This window comes from Bombus pascuorum, chromosome 6 (assembly GCF_905332965.1).
Source record: "Bombus pascuorum chromosome 6, iyBomPasc1.1, whole genome shotgun sequence".
In the NCBI taxonomy this organism is placed as follows: Eukaryota; Metazoa; Arthropoda; class Insecta; order Hymenoptera; family Apidae; genus Bombus; species Bombus pascuorum.
In genome coordinates, this window is record NC_083493.1 from 12,996,121 (window position 1) to 13,013,702 (window position 17,582).

At 40.2% G+C, this 17,582-nt stretch overlaps 1 protein-coding gene across 2 annotated transcripts in view; it reads left to right on the top strand.

Annotated features, from left to right (window-relative positions):
• The first annotated feature begins 1,676 nt into the window (after nucleotides 1-1,676).
• LOC132907844 (calmodulin-like) overlaps nucleotides 1,677-17,582 on the top strand; it is a 60,816-nt gene continuing 44,910 nt past the window's right edge. Inside the window, exon 1 of one of the 2 annotated variants that reach the window (XM_060961282.1) lies at nucleotides 1,677-1,804. Coding sequence is in view for 1 of the 2 variants with exons in the window: in XM_060961281.1 (XP_060817264.1) it covers nucleotides 5,227-5,307 (81 nt within the window). In the remaining variant the exon portion in view is untranslated. Of the gene's footprint in view, nucleotides 1,805-4,502; nucleotides 5,308-17,582 lie in introns of those variants that run through there. The other variant, XM_060961281.1, reaches the window with a different exon arrangement.

Below are 17,582 nucleotides of genomic sequence, written 5' to 3' on the forward strand. Positions count from 1 at the left end.
AGATTCCGCTCCGCAACCGCAACCGCACGCCAGCCTAGCGCCATGATGCCAAACCAAGCCAGCCGTACAACGGTTTCTCCGCAGTGACGCGCAAGCTGCCGGCGACGGCGTAGCATACACAAGCCAAATCGCTTGCGGGATCATAACGTTCCGTCCAAAAATTTCTTTTTCCAATTCTTTTTTGTAGTCTTCGCGCGCTTCGATCGTCGACATCGACCAACGCACGAGTATTCACGCGCGATACGATACGATACGAACCTTCGTTCTTATTCATTGGCCGCGAATTGGCCAGCTCGTGCGATCGTATACATGTTCAGCTTAATCCGAATCGATACACTCGTATCTTACTCGTTCGATCGTTGAAACACGATCGACTCTAGTCGAGTCGTGTCATCCCCTTTGGTAATCGGTATCGTTAAGTAGCGGCAAATTTCTCTTCTTTGTTACATGGTTACGTTCTTTCCTTTCCTTTCTTTTGTTGTTAATATTTGAAGTAATTGAACGACAAAAAGAAGAGAATATCTATAAGGAATAAAAAAGAATCTCGAAGGTGACTTTGATAAACCTTCCCACGATAAGCACCATGTTCGATACTGAGAAATTTATCGGAGAAATCGAGAAACGACCGGCGATTTATGATGTGAATCGTAGCGAGTACAACGACCGTAATGCCAAGATGACCGCGTGGGACGAGGTCTGCCAGGTGATGGTACCGAATTGGGCGCGCTTGACGGACGAGGAGAGAAACGTAGAAGGTATACAGCCTCTTGCGATCGATCGATCCGGATTCCTCGACTTGCACTTACTCGACCCTGGCACGAGTTGTCGTGACCATACCTGCAGTCGTTTAAAATTAGTATAAATTGTTTCATCTATTCAATGGTTATAACAATAACTATCGTTCTACTTGCATAATCTTTAATTAAAAAAAAACAAGATAGAAATATCTTGTTTTTCCCGATGCAACTGATCAGTTTTTATAGATCTTCTTTAAAACCATCATAGGAAATAATCTGTAGTAAAAGTAATTTTGTTTACTATCGTTAGAACATGTTATATATTTACAATAGAGCCCCATAATTTCCAGAGAAAAACTTACGTGGAAAATGGAGAAATATCCGTGACTATTTTATGAAAGAATTGAAGCTTCAGAAATCACAGAAAGTAGGGCCGGTTGGTCGGAAACGAAAGAAATACATGTATTTCGATCAACTGTTATTTCTAATGCCAACGGTGGAGAATAAACGGTTAGTACCTCCCGAATGTTGTGAGCGCGAAGATCGTTCTTATTTGAACGACGCATTAGCCAGTCTATAGTCGTATGCCCGTATTCCTATACATTACAGAAATGCCGGTACTACATTAAGTAATTGCAAATCTGAGGAGAGCGAGGGTGAAATTGACAATCCGGTGATCGAAGAATACGACGTACCATTGGCCCATGCTGCTCCCTCCATTACCACTGGCAGGGAATACCTTCAGCCGGGCGCATCCTATAAAATGTGCCCCCGTTATCCAAAGCAGCTTTGTGAGACGTCGTTCGCGTCCTTCGATAATGAAATTCACGATATCCTGTCGTCACACAGCAGCCAACGAGTTGCATACGATGAGGATGACTACGACAAAATGTTTCTACTCTCGTTATTGCCGATCATTCGACAAGTACCGGAAGAGAAGAAGCTCGATGTCCGGATACAGATGCAACAAGTCTTGGCCCTGGCACTTCGTCCTCCGGATAGTATGCAATGATAATTCTGATGATATTTCGAAGATTTTCTAATAAAAGCACGACGAACTAGGACATGTAAGTATGCTAGTCCATACGAAAAATTCTTTTTTTTTTTTTTTTTTTTTTTTTTTTTGGTAACGTTGTTTCCGTTAACAACGATAATTATGCAAACGGAGAAACAATATTTTTATGAATTTAGTATCACGTATTTTTTGAACTTTGGAACGTTGCAACGAAGTTATATCTAGATCGTACTTCAATTGTGTTCGTTTTGATAACGGCTAATATCATCGTAGATGTTATATAGATTGTTTATATCGTAGACATAGCGAAACCACGATAATGTTTGAGAACGTCTCGAACATAAGCTTTTATGAAAGAACCATGACTTAACGGATTACACTTCGAGTACCTATATCTGTGATATTACGTGAGAAAAACTACTTTTGACAAATGCAATACTAAAAATAGAATTTATAACGTATCCTACTCTACTATAGGAAGGATGATATACATAGTTGTTTTTCCTATATAAGACAATGATATGATATGTATTTTCGTAATTTGAAATAAATGCCAGTGGATTATCGATATTTGTCCAATATGGATAAGTGTGTGGATGCGTTGCGCAAGATTATAATGAGTATGTAAATATGCAAAAAATAAACGATACGTAAGGTTACTTCTCGTCGATACAGAACTCGCTTGCGTTTAGGGAAGTATGGACAGGTGGCAGCACTAGTACTGTACTTTCGAACTTTTCACTTTCCGTACTTCATGTAACGCATATGGAATTACTTAATTTAGCAATTTAGTAGATATTTAATTGAATCATGGAAATTATTCCATTAAAATGCGCCTACTTAATTTTGCACTTAAATAATGTACTTGCAGTAAGATTTATCGTTAAACACGATTCGTATTTACTCATTTTGTACTAATCTATTATTTATCAGTTTAAAATAAAATTATTGTCGAAATATGATAATCACTGTCCGTATCGTATAAATCCATCCTTCGTTCGTTCACGATGGCAGCAAATTCGATGCGGGAAGAAACTTTGAGGTATCCATTATTTCTCGGGGAACTTAATGGTGACGTGAATGGTCGTAATATCATTTACATCTTGGTACGCTGAGGAAATTTTGAAGTAGCATTTTAAGACGACATAAAATCTTATCAAAAGTTGAAAAACCTATTTTAACATGGTTGGCTTTTAATCGTTAACTGGAATAAGATGTAGATATACCTTTTTACGTAAAAGCAAGTTAAACGTTATATCGATCCTAAATCGAACTTAACTAAGATTATACTTCAAGTATTTGTTAGAATATTCGCTTCTAATCTAACAGATACAGAAAGAGTAACCCGATATCATTGAATAAGAGAAAAATGTATTTGTTCGGATATCGTATCGTTTGTTGCTCCACTTTTACAGGGTGCAAACTGTATTTAATTAACCTGCCATCGCATCCTCTAGTGGGTGGTATCTTGTTGTAGCATAACGTAAAATGCTATTCATGCAGCGCATCTAATTATAACAAATAATGAGGTCCATCCAGAATCTAAATTCACGACGTTCTATTTTATTTTTAATCAAAAGTACAAAGGGGATGAAAATACGATGTATACTTTACTATTTTGTTAGTTTAGTGGGCGTACAGCGGTAAATATCGATTAAAAATTCTGTAATGTAAAAATACTTTGTGGTTTTTGCAATTGTTCTTCCAATCTCGATCGCCGATATGTATGTAATCTCTATTGTTGATATAAAGCAATTTTAAATGAAATTTTGATCCAAATCTCTTTAACGAAACTCACCGAATAAATTGAATTCCGATTCGATACGACTAACCACGACTGTTCGTTTACCGAAGTGCTAAAATAATGTACCTTGGTAACGAGAACGATGCGTACACCTATTAGCTGTTGCACCCCCACTCATTTAAATACAAACTGCCAATCATTGGCTTTCCATATAAATTGCGTAGATCGCAGACACCTTCGGTTATAATATTTGACCAATTTCGTTTCACAACGGAACAAAATGAAATCGTTAGAAATTTCGTTGACTCTATCATTTCTTTTGTCATCGAGCGTTTACGACCTGAAAGTTCAGACAATGGAGATGCATCGTTCCCCCATACCATTGTCTCGTTTTTTGCTTTCCTACGGTATTTCATACTCAAAAAATAAAAAAATAAAAAAAAAAGGAGGAAGGATAAAACCAAAGAGCGAACCACAAATACAGCATTACAATACGTTTGAAAACAAAGAATCGTTTTTTCCTATTATACATTTAATCCACAAATAAATTACTTCGATGAAACTTTGCCTTTATATCTACGTTTATCGATTATTATTCAACAAAATGTCCTTGATCCGTATTCGAAGGGTGAAAATTAATTCAGCGATTTCTGACTGGAACACTAGATGATAAAAATGGCATTAACGCATTGACAAGGACAATCGGTAACCGGCTTGGGACATCAGGCGCGTAAACATGCAAGGGTTACCAGCAACTAGTGGCGTTTGTTGAAACCCAACCCCTCGGTGAACCCTCCTTTCCCTTCCATTCACTCCCTTCCTGAATAGACACAGCCATCCCCTCGATCTCCACGTATCCACCCCTCTCTCCTAGCCATTTCTCTCACCCTTGCTCGTTCACCGTTCCCCTCTTCTCGCTATCTGTCTCTTTCCCCCTTCGACACGCGCGGCTTTCTCTCGCGCGCGCGTTCTTCTGCCTCTGGAGCAACTCGCAGCATCCATCGGCCCGCTCCGGACTTCAGTCCATGTCGAGAACGCGGCACCGCCGGGACCCTAAGGACCCTTCGATATTCACGAATCCTTAGACCTTGCGAGCTAGTGGTATCGAGACAAAGCTGTTCGTTTGAAAGCCACAGCCACGTTTCAATCAAATCGTCGACCGATCGAGCGTATTTTTCAAATAAACCCGACACCGTACTCTTGTCAGTGGGAAACTGATCTCGTTCCACTGGAGAACTGGTATCCTCTATGGTACCTGAAACCTGAGCCTTCTTCCTCGATCGAGCATATTATGCTACCAGCGAAACAAAGAATCTCGACGACCTCTCAATAAGCATTTCTAAAGCGTCGAGATCTGTTTACGTATAATACGTGGTGGACGTATAATACGAAAAAAAACGAAGCGTCCGATACTTTCGAATTCATTTGTCATTTTGGCCAAGAACCCGTGTCCCGAAGGATCAGCGATCAGCTGTCCGATTCTAACGGATGTTTTAAGGGATTGCCAGAGTATAAAATTAGATAGTCAAATTTGATGTGGATAGAAATAAACCGCCTAAAGCGTGATCTTTGAGGAAGCGACAGTTGGAAGGGAAGAGGAGCCACGAGGGCCCGCGAGGAGACTGAAGAAGAGAGATTTCCCGCAAGACTGCCGGGGGTTGTTGCCCAGCCCCGGAGAAGCGGACATCAGGCCCGGATGTTCGCAAGGACGAGACGCCGAAAACGCTGCCATGCTACAAGGGAAACTTTTCACGGCCGTCAACAAATTCCTTACGACATCCCCTTTGGTTAACAAAATCAAGTTGCTGATTGTAAGTTTCTAATTCTTCTCTCTGTCTCTCTTCCTCTCTCTCTCTCTCTTTCTCTATCTATCTGTCTGTTTGTCTCTCTCTGTCTTCCTCTCATCACTTCCCTTGTCTGTGTCTGTCTTTGACCTTCTTCTTCACTGGCACAGTTTCTATTCGACCTTATTGAGAAAAGTTGTCAGTCGCTGTCTCCGGTTTGATTGTATTCCGAGCCGTCCCGAGGAAACTGTTTAGAAAATTGTCGTATATATCCTCGACCAGCCAGATGGGGAGATTATTTGTTGTATATTGGAGTCACTTTTCTCCGCTATGATCTTCTCCACTGCCTTAATGGAGAAAATGCATTAGTAACTGAACGTATGAAATTGAAACTATATTTCGGGCTATTTTCCTCGATGAAAGAATATAACCTTGTGGGTAGGAGGAACGTAACGTGAAATGCTTAGAAGGGAAGGTGGAATTTCTCGAAATTCCTCGTTGCATGCTTAACTCGGAGTACGTTACATTCTGCAGAAAGGCACCAGCAGAAATTCGCAGTAGAGATTTTTTCTCGTGAGAAGGAAAATAGCTCGGATGATACTACAACAGCGATAGTATGTTGGAAATGCAAGCTGTACAGTTTTTACGTACCCTTCCTCCAGTTCGAGAAAGTATTTATAGTAGCTTTCCGAGAGGGATCTTTTTGTTTACCTGACTACGAAGTGAGAATTTTGTGCCAGCGAAATGGCCCGTGGAAACTTCGAACTTGTTTTTCCCAGTCATGAATACGACCAGGATGGCACCTTTAATTGCACACAATTATCTAACTCCACGCTTGTTTGAGCACCATTATACCTTCTTCTACCACTAACTCATCCAACTTTTTACTTTCATTTACTTTTTCCAAATATTCCCTTAGGTCTTGAGTTAATCTTCGCTAATAGTAAAAACGCGAGCATCAAGGAATCAGAATATTAGAGGGTTTAGTCATCTCCAATATATATTTCATAAAGAATTAGGTAGGAGAATCGTACAGTTTAAAATTATGTAGTAAAATTATGCAGCGATTTGGTAGCAAAGAATTTTCCTGTCCTATCGATCATGTAATTTCATACACGTGCTTCGAAAACGAACGAAGTCATCGATTGAACATTAATGCAAATCGATAATGCTCCTATCTACGAGAGTCGTTACATGCGCATACCTTGTAATGCTCCAAATTATATAGCGATACACGTCAGTTATTTGCCAGACGAAACAATCAAAGCACACTCCATTTCCCTCGTTTTAACTTGTTGCTCGTCGTACCTCCATATCCTTCCGTATGTTTATCATTGGTTATAACTGAATACCATATTCCTGTCACTGATAAATCCTATGGAATTCGTCTTTGGCATGTAACGACGACTACAAGCGAATGATCAAAGGCACACGGATCGTAATTTCATGTCGTATTCGTGAAACAACAACGTATGATTCTACCAATTTACCTTGCACGTTTGATACAAGATAATGTAACTCGTCTTTAATTAAATTTAATCAGAGAACAAACTTATCGTGGGGGATTAGCAACAAGCAATTGAATTCTCCATCGCGCACGGAAATGATACATGCCAAATATAGGAATTACATTTTAAGGGATCAGCTTTGTCGTATTACACGCGCCAATCTCTGTATCGTCTTAGGATTCGTTTCGAAGATTCCGCGTGTAATCTTCGACGTATTATGTAGAATGTAGAATTCTCTGTCTGTTTCATTAGGCGATACAATCAAAGTCATAGGGATAAGACTTATATTTATAACCGCAAAAGTTTGTTGCTACAAATTTATTATGGATTTATAGTACTTTTCCAAGAAAGTGAGTTTGCTTAAATTATTGGAAAATGCAGCTGCCACCTCACTGTCAGGATCTCTTCAATTAGACTTTTGTTAATCATACTCCTAGAACTGAAAATGCACGCGAGATTCAGCTCACAATCCCTAGTTCATTACTGACTAATTGAATTTGCGTTTCTTCCGTTCATCCTCTTACCAACTCTGCAAGGTACCTGACTTGATGTTTCTATTTACAAGTATCAGACTTCCGATAAAGCACTTTGATCCGGTTGCTCGAGTACTGTTTCGGACGTTTCGACATTGTCCTCTGTTGGAACGGAACGAATCTCTAGGAGTTCTCGCGTTTCTCCGTCATTCTCGACGTGCCATTATCATCGACGTATGTTCACCGCAGAACTCGAAATTCCGACCGGGCACGATGCTACACGCGAAGACAAATGGCCAGATCGTAAGCAGATACGAGACGCCGTCTAAAAGAATGCACTGGTGGACAACTTCTGGCCCGGACTGCATTGCGAATGAGCCCTTTGAATAGCAAGGCGTAGCAGCCACGTTTGTTGCAGAGTGTAGAGTCCATCGTGCTTTCATCCTGCCTCCATAGTTTGTTACTTTATCAGTTTACGTGAACCACACACAGTAGTACAGGTCAGTCTGTTGACTTCCCCAACGAGATTAGCATTGTGTTCTTTCACTTGCAGCGTTCCTGTGATTCTATTAGCCCGAGCAGAGTTTTTCTCTACGTGCCGCTTTGTTGTGTTTTTATCGCTGTTCATGGTGTTTTATGTTGCAACTTAAACTCGCAGAATCCACATACCTACTTTTTTACTCGTGTTTGGCTTTGTGGAATTTCAGCATGGACGCGTGTTACTGCTAGGAAAGAATGATCTTTGCTTTGAACATTCTACCCTTTCAGTTTCGTCAAACAAGAAATCATGTTTGTCGTTCGTTTAAAAAGTGGTACAAACAATTTTCATTCCTTGGAACTCGATACCGTGTGTTTGGTACCGGTATATAAAATATATAGATTGAGTTATGATTTTAATCTTTAATTGGTTTATTTACCTGGTCCGGTCTCAGATTATACAGATCGTCGATAGATTATCATCAACTTTGAAGATTCAATAATTCATTTTTCAAAGAAATAAGCTTTGCAGCAAATCTGTCTTTTATTATACGTATTCATACGTATAACAAAATATTCGAACTGATTTTAAACGAATTTTCAGCTTTACTTCGTTCATTTGGCAGCCGTATCACGCGACACATGATTGGTCAATTATCAGCATTTATGGGCACATGTTATACGCAAATTGCGTTCCAGATCAACGGAATTTTTGTCAAACGTCTGTCGAAATATCCACTGAAAATCTCAGCAGGATTTTCCCGCGCGTTGAAATCCCTGGAAGTTCCAGTGTATACCATTCTATCGAATCAGTTTCCATCAATTTGGTCAATTCATCTGCGAATTATGACGTTATAGATTTGAATCATTCGCATTACGTTTTAATAGACTTTCTATGAGATATCGCGAGTTTCCATTCTTTTTATTTTTTTTTTTTTGTTGATCGAAAATTTGCTACCCAATAAAGGAATAATTAACTACGAGCAACTTCATCGAGCAGGGTAAATGTTTAAAATAAACGGTCCGGTTTGGCTTTCTCTGGTTTCAACCGACGAAAACCGTCGGGCCAGTTCAGTTTCAGGCGGTGCGCCGTATATACATGTAATTGCGCATCGTTTAAACGTAGATTAAAGGAACATGTTGACAGCCGTAACATTGCACGTCCGAACGTCATAATAAAAACCGGGCCAATCCGCAGCGTTTTGGCGATGACACAATTTCATACTCATCGCAAAGCACGCAAGTTACTTTGAAAATGTTAATGAGTCAGGACTAACCAAACCGTTAGTCCATACTATGATTATATAACTTGGGTCTTTGAAATGCTCAAGGAGAGGAGAGTTATTAACATCACTGGATGCTCTCTTCAAATTTCTGAACGTGAAATTTAGAGAGTGAAATATATGCTTATCTAGAAATTTAGAAGAAAAGTAACAGTTATAATTATGTATTTCCATTCCGATTGGTTAAAATATAAGATAAGATAAGAATTTTACGAAATAGATCTCCCAAGAATCATCGAAAATAATCCGAGCTCGCGATATCTAGTATACATGATATGTATCGTTCATCACGTTTACGTACTTTATCTCTTCGTTAGCAGATCATATCTGCCTAAATATAGTTTGCATTTTTCCTTTGGTAGAACACCTGAGCGTTTCTTCATTCATTTGCGATGTGCTTTACAACGAATCTTTAATAGGTTCTTTTTATACTCGCGCAGAGAAAATGGAAGAATGTGGCTTGAAGAAGACAGTAAGTGGTAGAGTAGTGGAAGGTCGAATTTAATTAGAGTATTCCATTTTCTGTGGTAATTTGTAAGAAATAGGCGAACGTTTCATTATTTTAATTCGTTCAGAGCTTTCTCTAAATTTGTACCTATCGTAAAGGAAAAAATTTCCTGTGGTTCGTTGCAATACGCCCACTTGACTTCTGTTTGATTTATAATGCTTAGGCTCTTGATTCTAATTTAAAAAATTGAGTAAAAAGATAAAGAAAAGATAGTATGACGAATATTTCACGATATGAAACTTGTTAACTCGTTAAAACATTTAATTTCGAAGCATCGAGTACGATAAGATAATTTTGAAAAATTATCAGTACTCATACTTTCTCCTGGCATTGTGCTGTCAACAATACGCTATATACGAAATCTTACAACGCTGACCTATCTGCTTTCATCTTACGTAAAGTAAGAAACGTATAGCCAAGACGCATTCCATTTACCGCTTTGTATGTCACATCTTATAACGAGCTACTCAAAGGTAGGAAACGACGGTACCGGTGGAATGCACAACAGAAGCATACAATAGCCTGTAAGCTTCGATACTTCTTCCTTGTCAATTTGCATATCGACGCAGATACTGCGTGTCGTCAATTCTTCGACCAGGATCATCCTTTATTCCTTGTTTTCGCTATTGCTTTTTATCGTCGATCAAAGTCTTCATACTGGGTGTTTCGATTAGAACGAACACATTTAATACAAAACGTCGTAAAATGTTATATTTCGTGGAGTTAGTGGCAAAAGGAACGATCCATGATGTATATTTATTCTCTCCTAGATCGTAAAGCGAAGAACAGGCCAAACGACATAATGTTTACGAGGACGAAGAGTTTAATTGATATCGACTCATAAATTTCATAGGTTTTCATATCCTGTCGAGATATATCTTCCCGCGTCGCAAAACCCAGAGGAGCTTTCATATCATACGCGTGCACCATCAAAATTTCATTTTTCTTTTGCATTTTTTCGCCGATTGCTTCTCCAGCTGTGGTCCAGGGAGATTGTTCGATTTAGGATTTAGATTCGATTCAGGCCAATGGAGATCTCGCACGAACAGTCCGGATTTATTCGAGAATATCTTGTGCAAAGCGCGTTGAAAATCCATGGATCGGGCGACTATTGGATACTTCGAATTCGAGTATCGGGATTCGACGATTCCTATCGTTTTCCAAGCTCCAAAGGAGCATGCTTTCTTGGAAATATTCTGACTGTTCGCGCGCTCAATGCGACTACTTGGCCGCGAGTTTCGAGTCCGAGTTGCTTCATGTTTCACGCGCTCTCTCCCCCAAAATCGAATCCTTCCGTTTCATCGCTTTCACCTTTGAAATGAAAATTCTTTCGTTCTCACTACGTGCTAGCGTCAACCTATATATTCTTTTTCTCTGTTTTTCGACGAAAACAACTTATCATCCAGCTCGTATTTCCTATCGATTATTAATTTCCCTTTGACGACTGCTCCATTCTTTCAGAACTATCGATTAAACTCGGACGCTAACAGAAAATATTCGGCGAAAGTATTCACTGATATTTCACCGAATAACAAATAAAATTAGCTCTAGAATTTAATTCGATTGATTGGACAAATAGCAAGGTGCTACCGCGGCGTTCGGAGCACGTTACGAATTATTTTATAGCGATACACGCGACCACGTCCCATTTACCATGCCTCGCTATTTGAATACCGTGTATTCTAATTAACCGCACCGTACTCCTGCATTTGTACGGATAATTAGTTTACTCAATGTCATTAATATCCGTAACGAGACGATAACTTCTCGAATACCTTGACTTCGTATAGCTTTGTTTGTATTGTCGAACTTCGATGAACAACATCCTTCAAGATCAATGATAGATTATGATAGCTGCGAGATAGTCCTTGCAACGTTATCCATCGTGTAAATGCACATCTGTCCGTTACTACGACTCTGTATATATTAAGCAAACGAGTCGCTATTTAAATCAGCTTCGTTATTCACGGTATTGCTCGCGGCCTACCCAAAAGACGTTTCGAGGTAACTTCGTATGGTAACTCTATTCATTGTCCTAACTTTCTTCCCAAACTTCTGCGACGCTCGTGCATGCGTCTCGGTTCTCGTGGGCGTAGGAAACGCTGGGGTGGAGTGTGGCTGAAAAATTTGCGATCGTCGAGAAACGTATCGCGAGGGGTAGCTGGCGGATTAGCGAGGAATATGCAAGAGGCCCTGGGAAATTAAGGGGACAGAGATTTCGCGTTTCGTATAATGAAGGCTTTACCGTGGAACAATAAGATTCGCAAAAATGGAAATTAAATTATATTTAGAGGTGTTCTTTATGGCAGACTCTCAGAAGACAGACAGGAATCCGATCGACCGAATTCTCGATTCTGTTTCCATTTTATACAGTCGAAAGAAAGAAAGAAAAAGAAAAAAAGAAAGTGGTGAGGAGAGTGATAAAAGATGAATCCTTACGATTGCAATATTTTCTTCTGATTTTTAGAACTTACATTGTTCACTTTGATCGATCGATTCGGATATATGTACTTCAAAGATAAATATACCTTCACATATAACACGTCCGTTGTTGATCGAGGATGAGATATAAAAGAAAAGATTAAGGTGGCGATGTTATTTATCTTGACGACACTTTATCTTTAGTTATTTATATATGACGGTCCGATCGCGGGTGTTGCAAAGAGATTGTGATAAATTTAAGACAGCCAGGCTCGTTTATCGAATATTCGTCGTAAATAGAGTATTTTCGAAGAGAAAGCCGCGGGAGCGAAGACAAAATCGATATAACCATAAAAATACCGATCATCATAACGATCCGCCATTTATCGACGAGTTTTAATGAAATTTAAGAGCGTTTCAAGTTGGTTGTTCGTGATTTACGCGTAGCACGTTGAGAAAGCACAGGAAACGAAGTCAATTTCGTAAATTAAATCTCGCTGTCTCGTATCTCCTTGTCTACAATAAAATTTCGGGGAACGCGCATAAACCTTGCGTTATCTTCGCGGATAACGATGCGCACCAGCGTAATAAGTTTTTCAGAATGTACATAACGATATTTTATTTCGTCATAGAATAGCTAACACGTTTACTCGTTACTAGTAAAAAAACGGCCGACGTCTTTTTATTATTGAGCAAATAGAGGTCTGGTCGATAAACCGTTCACTTTATCAAAACGGTATTGACCTGACCAGATAAACACTGTAGTAATACCCATAGGCAACGCATATCGTTCTGTAATACATACGTGTTGTATCCTACATTTCCTAATTCTAATCTACGTTGAATCAAATGTCACACCTAAGCCATCGGGCTGTGTTTTCCCATCGGCGATGTCGTGACGGGTATAACACTGGTTCATTCGTAAATGTCATTCATTATGCCATTACGTGGTACATGTCACGAGTATTAGTGGGAAAACACGAGATATATCGAAGGCAATTAACACGAAGGACATCGCGATAAGGCGATAGCCAGCGGCATTTAAGACACGACATGCATCGATCTGGTTTAGTAGATAACGAGGGCGAGTTTCCTAATCGAGATTTTGACACGATGCTTTCTATTGCCACGTCGCGAAGAAGAACCAACAGCAACGACGATAATCAATTGAATTTTTCGACAATGCTGATGCGCTGGAGGGGATCGAAGCTTTTTTCTTTTTTTCTAAACTACCCAGTAGCGAGAAATTAAATCGCGCCATCGATTTCCGTTGCGTTCCAATCGCGTTCAGCGAATATTTCCCAACGTATATATACGTAACCTAACCTAAACCTCTTTTTTCCTTCTCTCATTCACTGTTCGATCCCAATCGGCGTGCCGCGTTTCATCTGCATATCCATCGATTGAATATGTAAATGTTTCGTGTGTCGTGAAACACCACTTACGCCGCGCCGCTGCGGCCCTACGGTCTTTTGACTGTTCTCCTCGCAAAAATACGGTGTCGCTTCTATCGGCGAAGAATGATAATGTAGCTTTATTTCGGACAACGGCGAGAAAATAACGGGGCCGTTGCTATTGCTAGAATGGCGAAACGTCGACCATTATACCCGGAAAATTCTTGGCCGAGACATAGTCGTAAAAGAACAGTGGCAAGTAGAGGGAAGTACGCGTTTGTTTTACCGAAAGTATGAATATCGAATAGGTAAATCTGCCGAAGGCTTCAGCTAGTGGCACGGTCGTAGCGGAACATCTGAATTTTATGTAACGTACGATATCATTTCGAGAATTGGAAGTATAGGATTAAACATGGTTCTTTTTTCATACAGGTATAGATACAGTATCTGTTTTTGACAACGTGTAACATAATCACAAATATTACAGATAAAAGAATCTTTAACGATTTTATACTTTGTAATTATTATACGTGTGTCTGATAAAACAGCACGATGATTGATTTATGTGTAGGAGCTAATGCATCGATAAAATGGAAATACATAATCATCGAATATCACGGAATTATATGTCCTATTGATTTGGTAACAATTAATTTCGTATCAGATAAAGAAGATTTCTTTAACTCGATACGAGTACTAGCGATATTATTTCGAGTAGTAACATGTAAAATCGACGGGTATATTATTTTAAAAAGAAAAGGTGTTGTTAAGGTTATTGGATGTATGTGAATACAAAGGAACGCGTGGATAAATTGTAAGATAGGAAATATATATATTTTGAATATTAAAGTGTCAGTACAAAGTTCGGAATATAATTGAGCTGATCCAGAGCCGCGTTACCCTATGACCGAAAAACCCTGAAGCCAACGTTGCATGCGTACCGTTTATGGTTTGCCTTCGACGCAGTCTTTTGTCTATGCACCGTCGATGGCTTCAGTGCTTGTGAAAACTAAAGACCTGATGTAGAGTTTTCTTAGAAGTGGCGACCACTTCAACAGGTGTATATTTTACAAAGAAATTTTTTTAATAAGTAATTTAAATTTATAGCTTTCTAAATCCACAAATGCTGATTCTAAATTTTGATAGAATCGTCGTAAATACTAAAATTTCTAAGTATTTACAGACGTTACGTCAGAAGAAGTGCGTATCAACGTCTTGAGAATTTCTAGGCCGTTCGTAAACCGTAAATTCCTGCTCGAGTTTCCATTCGAGGACGAACTTCAGCCGGCAATTAAAAATCTCCTTGGTAATCGTAGCACTTTTAAACAATTAACGAGCGAGCAACTGCGTCCGCTGTAATTAACCGATAAGCAACCCGTCCGTTCCTTTTCAGTCTCTCGTCGCATTGCATTGTTTCCATTTTCGCGAGCTCCTTCGGAACAATTCGACGGGGCTAACGAATTTTTTTCACCATGGAGCGAAACACAAGCACCCGTAACGCGAAGCGTCGCCGATGCAGCGACATTTTCAAATTTTATCTTGGCTCTTCTCTTTCTCCTGTTCGATACGGCGAACGTGAAGAAAAAATAAACTCGGATCTCTCGTTTCTCTTTGAAACATCTCATAAAACGTTCCGATATTGACCCGAATATGCCCAAAACTTTGCCAGTTACTTACGTCGCTAGCCTATTCTCTATTAGTTCTAATTTGCATATTCAAGTTTCACAAGATGGCTGACATGAAATTTTAAGTTTCATCGCTACGCAAAGCGCACTCAGTCAATTCGTTATACTCATTTTTTACTGTCCCTACCTACGTTATACACGTATATATATATATTTCGCCGTTGAGTGAAATTTACGATGGCTGGAAATTCCAAGACGCTGTCAGAATGTCTCTGTGCACCGAAGTAGATGCGTTTCTCGCTTCCCGAGCTCGATGCGTTGCTTCCTTCTTCCTCGTTAATTCTAACGAATTTGAAACGAGATACGAACGATTTTGAGATAGATGGAGTACCGGCGGCAGCATTAAATGAGAAAACTTAAGCGCTCCTGTGGTGTTCGTCGTATTACGGAACCGTTGCCGCCGCTGTATGCGCTAGCCACACTTTGGTCCGCTCTTTTCTTCGCCCGTTTGCTTTGTGCACGTTGATCCAACCGTGCTGCGAGTTCCCGGTAAGACGTAGCCGTGCGTTAGGAGGCTTTTCGAAAAGCTTCAAGCACCTTACGGTTGGAAACACATACCTACTTTTCGCTGGGTGAAAGTCCCTGGAGAGAAAATATCGCGCTACACCTACTACAGGAATATAAAACTCGGCCGTTACTCCCATCCGGAACCAAATGGGTGAAACGATGCTAAATTCTTCTCAAGAATGTCGTCGTACTTGTCACGTAGGCTCGTGTTCCCACTTAGGCGGTGATTCGAGGGATTCGCGAAAAATGTTCAAACCCCACGCGGATGGAGCATTCACTGGCAGCCTGGAAACCAGATCATATATTCCTGTCCCAATTCGTCTGTAAGGTTCACGAGATACGTGAATGCGAAGATTAACTGGTTTTTCCATCACACTAAATGGTACAAGGAATTTAATGGACGAGGCAATGAACGCGTGTCATTGATCTGTCGCGAATAATCACACCATTGTATCGAGAGAACAAGGACGTGAATTAGCCGTATTTCACAGGCGTTTCGTCGATCAATTTTAGTCTAGATGCTTTATTGTTATGGCTCGTAGCACAGTTACTATTTTCACGAACATAATTCTTTAATACTCTCCTACAAATAAAAATTTAGTTACAGGGAAATAAAAACGAAACGTGTCTGTAGCAAAGTGAATAAGAAACGAGAATAGTTTCGGTGAATTTGTTATGTATCGTTGAAATTTTAGCGCAAGTTCATGGAACGGCATCTTGTTAAAAATTAATGTTTCATCAAAAGGTGTGCTAATAGAAGAGGCGAGGAAAAGGCACGCGGTATTATTGGACCATGAATAGATCGTGTGTTTTCTTTCGATCGACCTCTTTCTCTTTATTCCTATCCTAACCGTACTTCTTCTCTTCGAAGAATGTGTCGTCGAAAGATAAATTTTCATCCCGCGTGAAAGAAAATCGCGATGGCTGTTCTGTCGACCCTTACCGAGAGCGTAAAATGTTGTCGTTCGATCGATTACTACAGATATCGGTTTGTTACCGAGGAAAAGAATTATTTTTCTTCCTTTAACGGCGCCGAAGCTACACGATGGCCTATATAATATGAATCGTAAACTGTGTGTGGTTTTCCTCTGGCAATGAATTGAAAACGAAATCGGCGCTTAATAGCTAGCACAAACACGGGCAACCGTGCCGTCGCGCGATCATTTCCTTTCTCATAAGCTGAATTATGGCGCAGAGCGACGCGTTTGCGTGAAATCGGTCGTAAACGGGCGGTCAGCCGCAGCGCTAACGAGTTCGCCCTCAACGCGTTTCTCTCCCTTTCCCAGCGTGTCGATTAATCGGTTAATTCTTGGTAATTCCGTACATTCCCAATTAGCACTCAGCGAGTACGAGTACGGTACGTGGTCGGCGATCAAATTCTGCGTACAATGTTTCTAGTTGCGAGTTTCAGGTTGTAAAATCGTTCGGAACTCGCCAGTTGCTATAGTTCAGCTTGTGAGGACAGGTTGTAGCGCGTTTGGTTCGAGACTTTGTGGAAATTGCACGAGCCGAGGGTTGAAAATGAGAGAAAGGTCGTGAAGAAGGGCGACAAGAGCGCACGAGGGTGTTTTATACTTTAACCGCGTACCTCGTTCCTGATATACCGGGCTGTGTCTTATCTGGTTATCTTGAGAAATGCTCTTGAATATTAGAAAGATTCTCTGACTCGGCCGAGTGCCGGAGGAATCCTCGGGGAAACTGCTGGTCCCTCGTTGATTGAATAGTGTCGAGCAGGCGGTTGCTTACATGCTTACAAGGTACAAGCTTGTCGCAGCAGTTTACCCCATGTAAATTGAATCACTATACCGCTACAACGGGAAGGTAACTACATGTCTACAAATTGCACTAATCCGGAATGGAATCGGTGAAATTTGCCGTGTCGCAGTCAAACCCCCGAGACTCCAAACACCAGATGCGTACGTATAAGCAAATATCCTTGAAGTTAACGCTCAGTTGGCGCTAAGAACATCGTATTTCACGTCAAGACATTTAACTTTCTTGTGTATTCGTACATTTCGCGAGATATTCTTTCGAAATATTATCTCT